Consider the following 15,048-nt stretch of genomic DNA (forward strand, 5'->3'; position numbering starts at 1 on the left):
TCAAGAAGCCTATTTTACATTAACTACCTTCAGTTTTTTTTCTTTTCCATCTCCTTTCCCTTCTCTTCTATTTGGTTTCTATCCACAACAACTTTATCGAATCAATAAGAAAAATATCATTATTGACTAGTCCTATCATTTAACAATATATTTGTCTTCTCTGGAATTTGTCACTGCTGATTATACCCCTTTATTGAGATTCACTTCTTTCATAGGTTTTTTTTTTTTTTTTTTTTTTTTAACATAGAGTTTCACTCTTGTTACCCAGGCTGGAGTGCAATGGCACGATCTCGGCTCACCACAACCTCCACTTCCTGGGTTCAAGCAATTCTCTTGCCTCAGCCTCCTGAGTAGCTGGGATTACAGGCACGTGCCACCATGCACAGCTAATTTTTTGTATTTTTAGTAGAGATGGGGTTTCACCATGTTGACCAGGATGGTCTCGATCTCTTGACCTCGTGATCCCCCTGCCTCAGCCTCCCAAAGTGCTGGGATTACAGACTTGAGCCACCGCGCCCAGCCTTTCATAGATTTTTAAAAAAATTCTCTTCTTTCATGGATATCCTACTGCCTTTAATCATTTTCAACATAGTTTTCTGGCTTTTGTTCTTCCATCCACCCCTTTAATGTATGTAAATAACTGCTGGTGATCCCCAAATTTTGATTCTTGGCTCTCTTCTTATTTTTCATATGCTACTGACAGTTCCGTTAATTCCAATGGCATCACTTGAATGCTGATATGCTACCCTAGTCTATGTCCCTAGTCCAGACTTCTCTCCTGAGTTCCAGACCACCAATCACCTCTATTAGATATTTATACTTGAATATTTCAAATGAGGCTTACATTTTACCTATCCTAAAAGTGAACTTTATCTTTCCCCTAAAACTTGTAAAAATTATATTCCCTATCCTGATAAAATGTACCACCAAACACTTTAGTCACCTGAAATTATCCTATGCCTCATCTTCCTGCATCAATAATATCCAGTCTGATCAGTGACCAAGACTTGTAGGATCTAAATCTTTGTGTAACTTCTCATGTATTGTTTGCCTCTACTAATACCTTAATTCAGACCATAATCATTTCTTAAGTGATTCATCACACTATCCCCATATCTAGTATTTCTGCTTATATTACTCCAGTCCATCTTTTACATAACCACCAAAGTAATGTTTCTAGAAACAAATATCTGACTTACTCTGTTGCTTTGTATGTTCAATAACTTACATAATTTTTATAAATCTAGTCTCTTCCTACTTTTGCCTAAACTTGTGTGAAACCATGGCCATACCCCTTCCTCTACCTGAAATGCTCTCTACACAAGAGGCCAACAGTGTTCTAGCTTTTAATATTCAACTAAATTCCTCCATGAAGTCTTCCTTGTATTTAATATGTATCCTTCCCAGGGGAAGGGAATCATACCATCTTTTCTGATTCCATTACATTTTATATACATGTGTGTATACATATGTACATACATTTTACGTGTATGTGTGTGGGTGTGTGTACACATATTCACACTAAAAAAAGCCTGCAAGAATAGGGAGCTATTTTGTGTGTCCTGTTAGTTCCAGCACCTAGAACAGTACCACATGTGTTTAATGAATGTTCAAGTTTCAGCTCAAGTGTTACCTCTTCCAAGACACTTTTTCTGACCATCTAGTTGAAATAAACGTTATTTCAGTTTATGTCTTTGTAGAATATATTGTCAGAATAATCTGCACTGACACATTAACAGAGGATGTTATCCACATGTCTTAACTCTTTAGTGATATTGACAGCTTTTTTAGGGTATTAGGTCTTTGGTATTCTCCACAGTGTAGAACACTGATGAACTCATGTTAGAAATCAAAATTTGGAATTATTTTTAAAAAATTGAAAGCTAGTTTTACATCTAAAATGTTTGGAACCAAATATATATATGTGTGTGTATATTGGGGGGTAACTATACATACATACACATACACACACATCCCATTAGCCTTTAGTTATTCAGTTTATGAAAAAATTACATATATATACATATTACATAAAAATTAATTATTTTACTTTTATCCATCTAATTGGAGCAGTCATTGTTGATAGTTGAATATGCAAATACCTAAATTAAAATGATCATAGATTTAATTTTTTTTAATATTACAAAGGAATGAATAACTATGAAATGAGTAAAAAAATGATTAAACATTTCCGGGACAAGTTAGATAAATAAAATAGTAACAAAAAAAGCAGTAGAAGAGACAGACCTGCATATCTTCTCCTTGTAGAGTCCAGTTCTTCTGTGAGCACATCGTGTAATGGACAGACATAGACAAAGGAGATGGGAGTGAGTGGATGTACTCAAAAGGTAAAAAGTGACACTGAAGGAAAGGACCTCAAATCATTTTGAGAAAGAATCCTGTGTACAGTTTTAGGGAAGATATAATCCAATGCATTCCACAAAAAATACTTAAGAACTGATGGCAAGATGATTATGCTACTATAGGTTAGTAGATTCAGAAAAATAAAGTTAGCACAGAAATAAAGAGGATCCAAAAGTTAACAATTATTTATATACAGCAAATCCTGAACACCAATGCTGAAGAAAGATACCATTAGTAAAAACAATGTTAGTTGTATGACCACATTGTTCCAGATATTACTGAGTCAATTTAAAAATCTATCACAATGCTTTCAAACTTTTAATTATCTGCAGAAAAAGATTTAATTAAGTCATCTTCAAAAAGAGCAATGAAATAGTTGCAACAGATTTCTATTCCTTTTATGGCTCCTTAGTAAACCAGTGCACACACAAAAACAAAGAATGGTCATCAGGCCAATATTTCATTGAATTATTTCAATACAACAAAATATTATTAAAATGTTATGAAGTGATAAATATAGTACAAGTTTTTATTTGAAGAGTAGCTGAAATATATGGCTTCATTTCAGCATTAAAAAGTCCAAATTAACCTTCAATGTAGACAAATTTTGTTTGATCATATTCCTTTTTAATGCCTATTTATTCAACAGATTCTTACAAATGCCACTTTATAGGTTATTAAAATTTATGCTAAAAGGTATCCATCCAAATCTATCAACTATAACAGATACGACACATGTTTTGGAAAGACTTTTTTCCCTAGTGCTAGTGAAGAAGTTCAGGTAACATTTTAAACAGTGACGAAAACAGAAAAATGTCTGCTAAACTCAGTGTTCTAAGAAAAAATTTCTTCCAAAGATATTAGTGAGTTAGTATGACTGACACAGATGAACGATATGCCAAAAAGCTAAAATCTTCTATTTTAATTTATACACTTAGCTTTGAATCAGAGATCACAAATTCTAAAATCAAACACCACATCTAAGTTCTTGCAATTGCTGCATCATGATTATTGAGTGATTTATATAGCAAAGCATATTGTATCAAAATATACTTGCAATACCAACATATTAAAATTATAGCTCTTTAGAGAATTATTTCCTGTAACAAATTTATATTTTTATATGAATAGTGATAAATGAAAACTTTCCATTCAGTTAAGTCCATTAGTGCTAAGATGACCAAAACAATTTTTCTTAGAGAAAAACCAGAAATCTTAGTACGAATTATAGAAAACTGGAAAAAAATGACATTTTGAAACTTAATACCATTTTATTATTATATGAACACATTTTTTCACCTGTTGAAAATCAGACATTAAATCTCATCACAATGACACTACAAATCATACTGCTAACAGGATTAGCCACTAGAAAAAAAAATCTTCATATTCTCCAGAAATTTATTAATACACATTAAAATTATACATGCTATGTTTTTGTTTCCACCTTCAATCCACCTACTTCTCAATGAAGATAAGGTAGGACAATCACAGTTTATTCATAACCTATGTTAATGCCGACTTTCACATGTTGCATTGTGTTTTTATACTCAAAATTTCCCTAGATACACATTTTCCAGACTATTAAAATAGTTTCCTCACATATTACAATGAAATTGGTATGAAGTGGATGAAATATGGTTTCCATATATTCCATCTCTAAGAAAATATTTTATATTTTGCAGAAAGTATAAAAACTGCATAAATAAATGAAGCTTCTTTCTTCACCTAGTATTTTCCTATTGTTTGAATTACTTTACATGGCATCAATGCAATGGCTTTCATATTATATATCCAAACATGAAAAATTATTCTCAATTCACTCAATTAATTTCAGTGAATAACAGAGGCACACATAGTTCCAGTGACTTACCCAATGATACAAAACAAGTTCAGTGGCAGAGCCAGAAATAGAACAGGGGTCTCCTGATTACCAGGTCAATTTTCTTTGTACTAGATGCTATATGACCCAATAAAAACATGTAAAATTAAAAGTCAAACAAAGAAGATAAAAAATTCTCTCATGGTGATGCCTAAACTGGACATTTTATTATACAGTATTTAATTAAAAAAATTTTTAAGTGGCACATTCTACAACTGTCAGGTAATTGACCAATGCTTTCATTTGTAAGGAATATGGCAACACTTATCTTAGAATCAATAATAAAAAACTTTTTTTTCAGGAAGTGCAAAATGTATTTGACTAATAAGGGGATGAAAATGAAATATTTGAAAATGATCTCACCGCTATCTGAAAGTATCAATTAAGTCACTTGCCATAGTTTATCTGAATATGATCCATTAATAATTTGTTCATAATTAAGCTTACATAAAAATATAACTTTAGTAAATAAAAATTCATGTAAAGTATATCTCAAAACACAACTATATTTGTTTCAAATATATTTTAAATATTTTTGGCTTTTTGGACTTCCTGTTATAGTTTTATTATGTATTTTTGCATTTAAACAGCCTCATTTAAAAAGAGAAATTTATAGTCAGCTACCTTGCTTAAGCAGCTCTGTCTTAGGCAAATGGTAGCATGCTATAAGTACTTATTTGGCATATAGTATTATAATAAATAGCAGACTTTGGTGGACATTGAAAGAAGCTAAGAGTATCCCCTCTACTTCTCCCATACTTCTCATTACCATGCCATAGTCAAATATTCTACTTTTTAGTGCAATTAATGAAGGGTTCTAATGAGAACTCTTTCTTTTTCATTTATCCAATAATCACTTACAAGACTCTTCTACAACTAATAAACCCATCTTTTCATCTAATCAATAACCAGGTAAGACTGATTAAGGATAGTAAAAGTATTCCCTCTTTTAGGTGCCCAGGTACTGTCACAATTATGGCTGGATCTTTGTTTTACACAGAAAATAATGAAGAGTTTCTTTGTAGAAACAAAAACAGGTGCAGTATTTTTTGTTCATTCCATCATACAAAATAAAGTATTTTCAAAATTAGAGTGAAATAAAAGATATTTATAAAATACAATGAATAAACTCATAAGCACCATTTAATCACTTATGATAAATTATTTTACAATAAATATTTTAAAATTTAAGATACTATTAAGTTGAAAACTATTGAACATAAAAAGCAAGATGGGAGTGATTTCATTATTGTGTATTATAGAGTGTGCTTACACAAACCTACATGGTATAGCCTACTACATATCCAGGCTATGACACAGTCATAGTGCGCCTAGGCTACAAACCTATACAGCACGTTTATGTTCAATACTAAAGGCAACTGTAACACAATTGTATTTTGTATATCCAAATGTAGAAAAGATACAATAAAATACAGTATTATAATCTTATGGGACTATTGTCATATATGCATCCTTATTTGACTGAACCATCATTAGGTGCTATATGACTGTATATCTACATATCTACATGTACAGATATTAACGCATATACAAAATCATTTTCATTAAGCATATTTGGTAATATGACAAGCTCATGAAACTATGATGTCAGCTTTTATGTACAATTTTGTGCAAGCTAAGAATTCTTCCCTTGCCAATGTAATAATGTTTTAACTGTTACTATGTTTCAACTGAACACATATCTCAAGCTCAAACAGAAATGATTATCTGCAATCAACTTAAAAAAGACAAACAGGTGGGGCTTGTTTATCCACAAATGCAGTTTTCGCCCACAGTGTTTGATATCTATCTGAAATTTTGTTGACTGATTAATGTTCTCGCTTACCACCGTTTACAACAGGCATACACTTGGTACTGTTACCAGATTTAACTGTAGTTGAATAACATATTGTCTATGTCTTATAGGAACAAACATGTACACAAGGTTCCTGACACAATGAAACAGAAGCATGAAAATTCTAACTGTATATTAGAATTTGCACATAATTAGAAGCTAAGCATAGTGTGAGGGCTCATTACAGTTCATGGAGTCTTAAAATGTTTCCTTTGGGTGAAGAAGAGATACCTTTTTTAAAAAAAAGCTTAAGTAAGCACCTAGTAGGAGGACCTCAGTGATAACAATGCTTACCAAGTTTACAGATGACAAACCAGAACATCTCCACACTGACAAAACCTTTTTGAAAAATTTCTCAATCCAAATGATGTGAACTAATCATTCCTAAACCAATTATTTCCTATAATTTTGTCTACAACCATAAAATCATTGAACATTTACAATAATTTCAACCTATTAAATGACCATTTATTAGATTAGGTGCAGTATTTTCAAATACTTTGCTATTATTAAAAATTCACTATACTTACATAAAAAGGATTTTTTTTTTGAGATGGACTCTTGCTCTGTCACCCAGGCTGGAGTGCAGTGGCGTGATCTCAGCTCACTGCAACCTCCACCAACCGGGTTCAAGCAATTCTCCTGCCTCAGCCTCATGAGTAGCTGGGATTCAGGTGCACGTCAGTACACCCGGCTAATTTTTGTATTTTTAGTAGAGATGGGGTTTCACCATGTTGGTCAGTCTGGTCTCAAACTCCCGACCTTGTGATCTGCCCGCCTTGGCCTCTCAAAGTGCTGGAATTACAGGTGTGAGCCGTCATGCCTGGCCTAAAAAGGTTATCTTTTAAATGCCTTCTTATTTGGGGCAGTGCTGTTTATCTCTGATTTTATCTTTGAAATCCAACATATAATACACTTTTAAATGCAGAAAAAAAGAGAGTATGTACTGAGGGAGTTTAAAATAATTTATTTCCAAACTATAGTATGCTGTTTATCATAGGAAGGATGGTTACTGAAGAACAGACTTGGCATACAAGCTTATCTGTATATGCAGAGAAACCTGAACTCATTTTAAATGAGCAAATAACTTCATAAATCATGAAATTTCACTTCAGGCATATTATGAAAGAATGTGATATTTACTTCTCACGATGTTAGTAGTATTTAATTCCAAATTCTATCACTTGATTTGTCATATAAAACATTTGTCTTATATTAATTTTTTTCTATTAAGAATAAAATATACTTATTTTACAACAATTCATAAGTTATCAAGCTGTTGATAATGACCAAGAACAGAGCCCTAATTCCTTTTTCCAGACTGGATGACTTGAACAAGCATTTAATAAGAAGACTGATTTGGAATACTGCTTTAGACTAAAATATATATATATATATATATATATATATATATTACTTTTAATAATATATATAATATATATATATATATATTACTTTTAAGAAATCATAAACATTCATGAATAAAAAGAAACAAAAGTACAAAATATCAAAACACTCAAGAAAAAATTTTACACTATAAAAATTCACTAATGAAATTTTATTAAATATTTACTTTTCCTAAAGATACATTTTATAAAACAAAATTCCAAAAGTAAAATTAAGTAAAAAACAAACAACCCTACCTACACTATAATTATAAATTCCATAAAGAACATAATATTGAAATGGCCATGTTAGAAAAAAATTAAAGGTTAACACATTAATAAAATCAAATAATGCTAAAACTAGGGGCTTATGTGCACATTAAAATATTATAGTAAGTAGTGAAACACAATTTGTTACTCAGAATATTTTCAATTTAAAAAAAATGCTGTATAATCATACGGTACATCAGCAAAAGGTTTAGTTGCCTTCACTTTTACAAGAAGACAGTTATTTTCCATATAAGATACAACCAGATAAGAGCACGTTATGGTTTCAGTTACAATAACAATAGCTGTGTCAATTCAAGATTTTCCTAGATGTAGCATAACTTACACTTAGAAAATAACAAATCAAAACTCATAATTATTTTAAAGTTATATGTCCAGGTAAATAAATTCTGAACTATGTAAGTCCAAGATGAGTTTCTAAGACTAATTTTGGAGAATATGTGAAATTGTACCAGTTCGGAAACATTCAGTAAGACTGAAGAACTTCTAACTTAAGGTAGCTTTCCCACTACTTTTTTGTGTGGTAAGTTAAGTAAAATATCAGTCTAAAATATTTTATGTGGAAACAGCCTCTTTTCTCATAAACATTTCTAATTACTATAAGAAAACATAAACTCACAAGATAAAAATTATAAAATTCAATTGCTTAAAGTTTTTTTCAATATTTATATTACTGAATTATTAAAGACCACAATATTCTTTTCTGGAATCAGATTTTTTTTTGAAAAAATAAACAACAGATTATTTGTTACTTGATTTGAATTAGAAATATTTAAGTTCTAAAAACATTCTAATCCACATTCTACGGGAAGAAGACATTAAATGATTTACTCTAAAAATTATTCTAAAAACCTGGGGCTTAAAATAATGCATAGGATTTACATATTTTATGTTCACATAAAAGATATTAATATGATAAATATGATACTCCCCCAGGATCTTTATATATATATTGATGTCAATTAAGTTAAAGATACTGTAAGTATGGCCAGGCGCAGTGGTTCAGGCCTGTAATTCCACCACTTTGGGAGGCCAAGGCAAGGAGATCACTTGAGGTCAGGAGTTCAAGACCAGCATGGCCAACATGGTGAACCCCCATCTCTGTTGAAAATACAAAAATTAACCAGGCGTGGTGGCAGGTACTCATAATCCCAGCTACACAATAGGCTGAGGCAGGAGAATTGCGTGAACCCAGGAGGTGGAGGTTGCAGTGAGCCAAGATTGCACCATTACACTCCAGCCTGGGCAACAGGAAATCACTTCGTTTGCTGATAATCCTCTCAAGACATCTCAGTTCAGAAATACCAAGTTTATTCTTTTAAAAAGGCAGATACTAGTCATAGTACTGAAAATTCATCCAAATACTTGTTAACTCATTTTCTAGTCCACATCATGCCATTTAGCTGTTTGGTTCTATAGTCTCACATTTAAAATAAAAATTTCAAGTGTTATTTTTATTGCTAGTAAACATTCCAGAAATGGCAAATTCCCAGGTATTATAAATTATTCTGGTATTGATTTTCATAAAACGGCAACTGAAAATCAATGAAAAGAAAACAATATATCTATTGATACATGGCCAACTTTCCATCTCAAGTTTGGGCTCAATCCCATACAAAGCTTTTCTGATGCCACGAGTTTGCCACAATAACCCTTTGATGAGAAATCTTTGACAATTTTTTGAAGTGAGTTTCTTCTATTTCAGCACATAAAAATTATGTATGAACATTGTTTTTAGTCAATAGATTATTAATATCATACATGTACTTAAACATAAAAGAAATAACTCCAAACATGTATTCTGTAAAGCATAGGTTCATATAAACATGTTGTTGAAATATAATCTGCTATATCTATATCCTACTACTTTCCTCTCGTTTTATCACTCCAAAGTTTTGATAATTAAACATATTCTTTAAATACCCTACTTTCCTTTTAGAAGCAAACAGATAAGAATATTTATGAAGTACTGAAATTTAACATTGTTTATACTGTTTTAGCATATTGCATACTTACTCACAACATTTAGGGTTTCAATTTCCAGGACCAATTTTCCTAGTATACAGAAAAATACACAATTTCCAAAAAACAAAAAACAAAAAAACTATAATCATTTTAAACTATGACATTAAGGGACTATAGTTAAATTAAACTAAAAAAATATTTCAAGTAGATCCTCTAAATGTTGTATTTATGACATGTCAAAATATTTTTCATTAAACATTGCATTGTTTTGTGATTTTAATATACAATGTAACTTATTTACATAGATATATACATATATATGGCCACAAACATAGTCACGTATTGGACATGATGACAAAGTGGATAAACAAATAAATAATAGTTTATGTCTAAGGATAACCCGTGTCACACAATATAGCAAGAAGAGATGTTTACAGTAATAATTTTTGATATATAAATCATAACATAAAACATTACTTTTATATTTAATCTTGTTTACCTAAAAAATCTCCTTCAATATATTAAGCTAATCACTATTTTTCTCATAAACTGCTATTAACTGAAGATTTGAAAAAATCTATATTTTCTTACAACGTTGTGAATAAATTTAAATTCCCAATCTGAATTCCAGTTTATTTTATTACATTTTCAGTATGTCCTGTTTTACTAAAAGATAATTCATAGATTAATTTCTTTGCACTATGACATCTTTCTTGCTCTTCAGACTTAGTCACATAATACATTTTCCAAAGCATACTATTCTTCTCCTTAAGAGAACTTACCACAATTGTAATTGCTTAATCATTAGTATAATTATTTTTAAATGATGTATTTTTGCAGACGTAATCTGCTGTGTGAGGGCAATTGCTGTGTCTGTCTTGTCTACATTAATAAGACAGTGCCAACTATAATGCTTGGAATACAGCAGGATGACAACAAATACCGGTTAAAGACTAATTTTTATATTGACTAATATAATTGACTAATTTTTATATTTTAATATATAGGTCTTAGAGCTATAACATGAAATAATGAATCAGCATATATAACACTATTACCACAGACAAAACTATTTTTAATTATAATACCATTAGTCAAACTCTATTTGAATTTTTAAATTTTGATGAACATTTCAATATATTCTCATTCAATTACTAATTAAAAGTAGTATTTTTTAAGTTCATCGATTATCTCTGCACTTTGCCTTTTTTCATTTTACTGTCAGTTCAAGTTTTTGTCTTCTACTTAACCCATTTATGCCTAGTGTTCCATTATTGGAATGCTAAACTTTTGGTAGTTATTTATATTCTACTGCTCAAGGTCATTGCCAAGGTCTAATTTTTCACACACGTAAAATTGCGACCTCCCGCATAAATGGGTTAACCATATCTCTCCACAAAAAAAAGAAGAAAGGGAGAGGAAAACAAAAATACTTCATTTCAATTCACTGGTAGAATTAACAGTTTGAAGAGACTCCTTATTGAATTCAAATACTATGCTAACCCTCATCCTTGTTGTTGTCAATATTTTTTAACTCCAGAGATTATAAATAAATCATTACCAATATATGGCATAAATATCTCAACAGCATTTGCAACTAAATAATAGAAATATCATACAAAGACAAACTTGAGATAGTATATTGAGCTTCTATTGTACTTTTTAGGGAAGCAAGTGCCTCTGCATTAAGGTACTTCAATTTTATTCAACATAATCAAATGTGTAAAGCAGATGACCATCTGTGCTTAAAGTAGTCATTTTTCCTTAAAGGACTCATCTTAATAAAATAATTATATTTTTCCCCAAATATGTATAATTGGTTTTCTAAAAAATTTTGAAATAAAGTATTTACCACTCTAATCTAAGTGGAATCTACACACTATCGAGTTCACACCAAAATGAGAAAAATGAGGTACAACAAGCACACACGCATTTTAAAAAGCATGAAATGCCATGTTTGTAGTCTCATGCTTTCATGTGGTTTCCAAACCCTGACAAACCTGGCTCAGATTGGTGTTGCTTTTTCGGCAATGGTTTGTCATCACTTATTGTACCATTCACCTTTTTCTGCTGGTCTTCCCATGTAACTTCTAGTATAAATCAAAAAATAACAATCAGAGCTTATCAGAAATATTAGATAATGTCCATAACAAGAATCTATATATACTTTAGGGTTTATGGGATTTTTGGATATTTTTCCTAAATTCTCATATAAACTATGTAATAGTTAACATTTTAAATAAGGAAATGTGACATTACAATTTTGCTTAATAGATTTCAAATTCCAAAGCACTAAAATTTACTTCCAGTATATCCCCAAATTTATTTTCAATAAAATGAATGCAGCTAAGATATGAAGAAAGTATTAAAATGGGTTGACAAAAGTCTCCTCTTAGTTGATATTAAATAATACATACTAGCTTATTTTAGAATAAGCATTTTACCAAACATTGCTTTATTGTGATGAAATGAAATGTTTATGTGGAATTACAATGTAGAAACTTTGAAACATATCAAGAGAAAGTTCATAAATACATTTCAATACATGAGATAAAATGACTATTTTTTTCACCATATTTAGTACCTTCATAAAATGACAAACATTTATATGCTACGAGATATTATTTCAATAAAAATCTTGATAAAGGAAGACAAATATATTTAGTAGCAACAGCTTTGTATTATTGAATATGATTTACTTGGCTCATCTAAGATTATCTATAATTATTTCTCATGTGGTTAACATTCATTCATTTAATAAACATATATTTAGCACCTACTATAATCCAGGCATGTCTGTGTACAGGGGATATAATAGCAAACAAAACAGGCAAAAACCCATACATTCATAAAGTTTATATTTTGATGGGAGAAAGTGATTATAAACAAGATAAGTAAAATACAGTGTGACCTAAATATTGATTGATGCTAAAAAGACAAACAAAGTAGGTAAGAAGGAAAAAAATATCAGAGAGTAATGAAATTTTACATAAGGTAGGAAGGGAAGTCTCCTCTAAGAAGGTAACTTTTGAGTATAGAACTTAAGATAGTAAAGGTTAGCCATATAGTTATTTGAAGAGAAGAAATTCCAGGCAGAGGAACAGCATGTGCAAATGCCCTGAGTTAGAAGTATGTCTAGTATGTTCCAGAAAAGCATGGAGGTCACTGTGGCTGGAACATAAGAAACAAAGAAAAAAGTAATAGACGAGGTTAAAGTAGTAATGGAGATGGAAAGTGAGGAAGCACAGATCATGTAGGGCCTTACAGGCCATGAATCAGAAGATTCACTGGCTACCATTTAATCTTATTCTCATAGCAGCATTCACAAATAATTATATATCTTATAACTTGTCTTTCTTTTTATTTGTATATTTCTAAAGCTATAAATCGATTCGATAGTTACTACTTATGTACATTTTATTTTTATTTAAGAAATATTTTAGACACACCCACGATCCTGCTATGTTATTCAGGCTGGTCTTTAACTCCTGATCTCAAGTGATCCTCCAGCTTCAGCTTCCTGAGTAGCTGGTATTATAGCATGAGCCACCTTGCCTGGCCCATGTGCGTTTTAATCCCTATCAAGTTTCACCATGCCATACACAATACTTTGATATCCTATCTACCTTTGGCCACAAATGGTGGAATACCAACATATTTTATAATATCAAGCTAAGCAAAACATAACTGGAAAGAGGAAACCACTGCCAAAAATGGAAAAATATAGATGATTTTGGTTACACAACTAATTTTGATTACTTATACTATTAGAATTTACTGCATTAAGTGATAGCATTTCCCAGTTTCTAGACCTGAAATAAGTGCTATTAATGATATGACTCGTTATTCTGGTCCAAGATAAATCAGCTACTGCAATGAAATAAACTTCTTGCTTTAGGAGTATTAAAGTTACACTTTGGTGTGTAGTTTAAACCCTCATTTTCCAACTTGTAAATAATTTAATAAAGATGTAATATAGAATTCCCAAATGACACACAATCTGAATAAAGACGCTAAATTTCAATGAACTACCTACCAGTAGAAACAGAAATCTTAAAATGCTAAAGGTTAAAATTTTTCTAATATATTCCAAGATTCTAGTTAGGCTTTCTCTACTCAGAAGAATAAGGGAATCATCTGCTCCCTGATCAACATTACTCTGTGGTAATGCAAAAAACAAGAGAAAAATTTCCCCATGTTGGGAAGAATAATCTCATTAATATTAAAGTATTTGTTGATTCTGAATGACCTACCCTTTTTCTTATTCTCCAATAATTAAAAAAGATTTTAGAAGTGTTAGCGAGTTGGTCCAAAAATCAAATGCTACAGGGTTATCATTTTTAAAAGTTGTTTCACCTTTTGCCATTTCATAAATTTGTGATGCTCCAAAAAAAGAAGACATGCTACCTTTTGAAGGAAGATGAAGTGTACAGAAGAAGAAATAGGTTGTTTTAAAAACAGCCTATCTGTAAATTGGCAGACAGCATTTTCTGAAATGTGGAGGAAAAATAAACTTTGAAATCAGCAAATATTTGTTGAAAAGTATTATATGCTGGCAATAGAAACGTTGTGATAACCATAAATTTGTGAATATCAGCTTAAGACAATGAAAGAACTAGATCAAGGCTATCAGTGACTGATAGAAAGGGCAATAGATATATCACCATACTGGGCCAGGAAAGGTGCAACATCTCTGCCATTAACTAGGTCTGTAACTTTAGGCAAGTTTTGTCAGAGGCATTTGAACCAGAGTAACTCCATCTTGAATAGGGGTTGGGTTAAATAAGGCTGAGACCTTCTGGGCTACATTCCCAGGATGTTAGGCATTCTAAGTCACAGGATGGGATAAGAGATCATGAAGACCTTGCTAATAAAACAGCATGCAGTAAAGAAGCCAGTCAAATCCCAACAAAACTAACACGGCGATGACAGTGACCTCTTTGCCAGTGAGGACAAAGATAACACATTAGCATGTATGCTAAAAGACACTTCCACCACTACCATGACAGTTTACAAATGGCATGGCGATGTCAGAAAGTTACCCTATATAACCTAAAATGGGGAGAATCCCTCAGTTCTGGGAATTGCCCACCACTTTCTTGGAAAATTCATGAATAATCCACCCTTGTTTAGCATATAATCAAAAATAACCATAAAAACGGGTAACCAGCAGCAGGCTGCTCTGCCTGTGGAGAACCCATACTCTATTCCTTCACTTTCTTAATAGCCTTGCTTTCACTTTATGGACTCACCTTGAATTCTTTCTTGCTTGAGATACAAGAATCCTTTCTTGGAGTCTGGAACAGGAC

The 15,048-nt window shown here is 31.3% G+C and overlaps 1 protein-coding gene across 48 annotated transcripts in view; it reads right to left on the reverse strand.

Annotated features, from left to right (window-relative positions):
• Positions 1-15,048, reverse strand: part of RIMS2 (regulating synaptic membrane exocytosis 2) — a 724,815-nt gene that overhangs the window by 205,257 nt on the left and 504,510 nt on the right. For 16 of the 48 annotated variants that reach the window (XM_078353414.1, XM_078353401.1, XM_078353402.1 and 13 more), the window contains one exon: positions 2,248-2,280. The exons of the other annotated variants lie outside the window; for them this stretch is intronic. In XM_078353414.1, coding sequence (XP_078209540.1) covers positions 2,248-2,280 — 33 coding nt within the window. The remainder of the gene's footprint in view (positions 1-2,247; positions 2,281-15,048) is intronic. 48 annotated transcript variants of the gene reach the window in all.

This window comes from Callithrix jacchus, chromosome 16, assembly GCF_049354715.1.
Source record: "Callithrix jacchus isolate 240 chromosome 16, calJac240_pri, whole genome shotgun sequence".
NCBI lineage: Eukaryota > Metazoa > Chordata > Mammalia > Primates > Cebidae > Callithrix > Callithrix jacchus.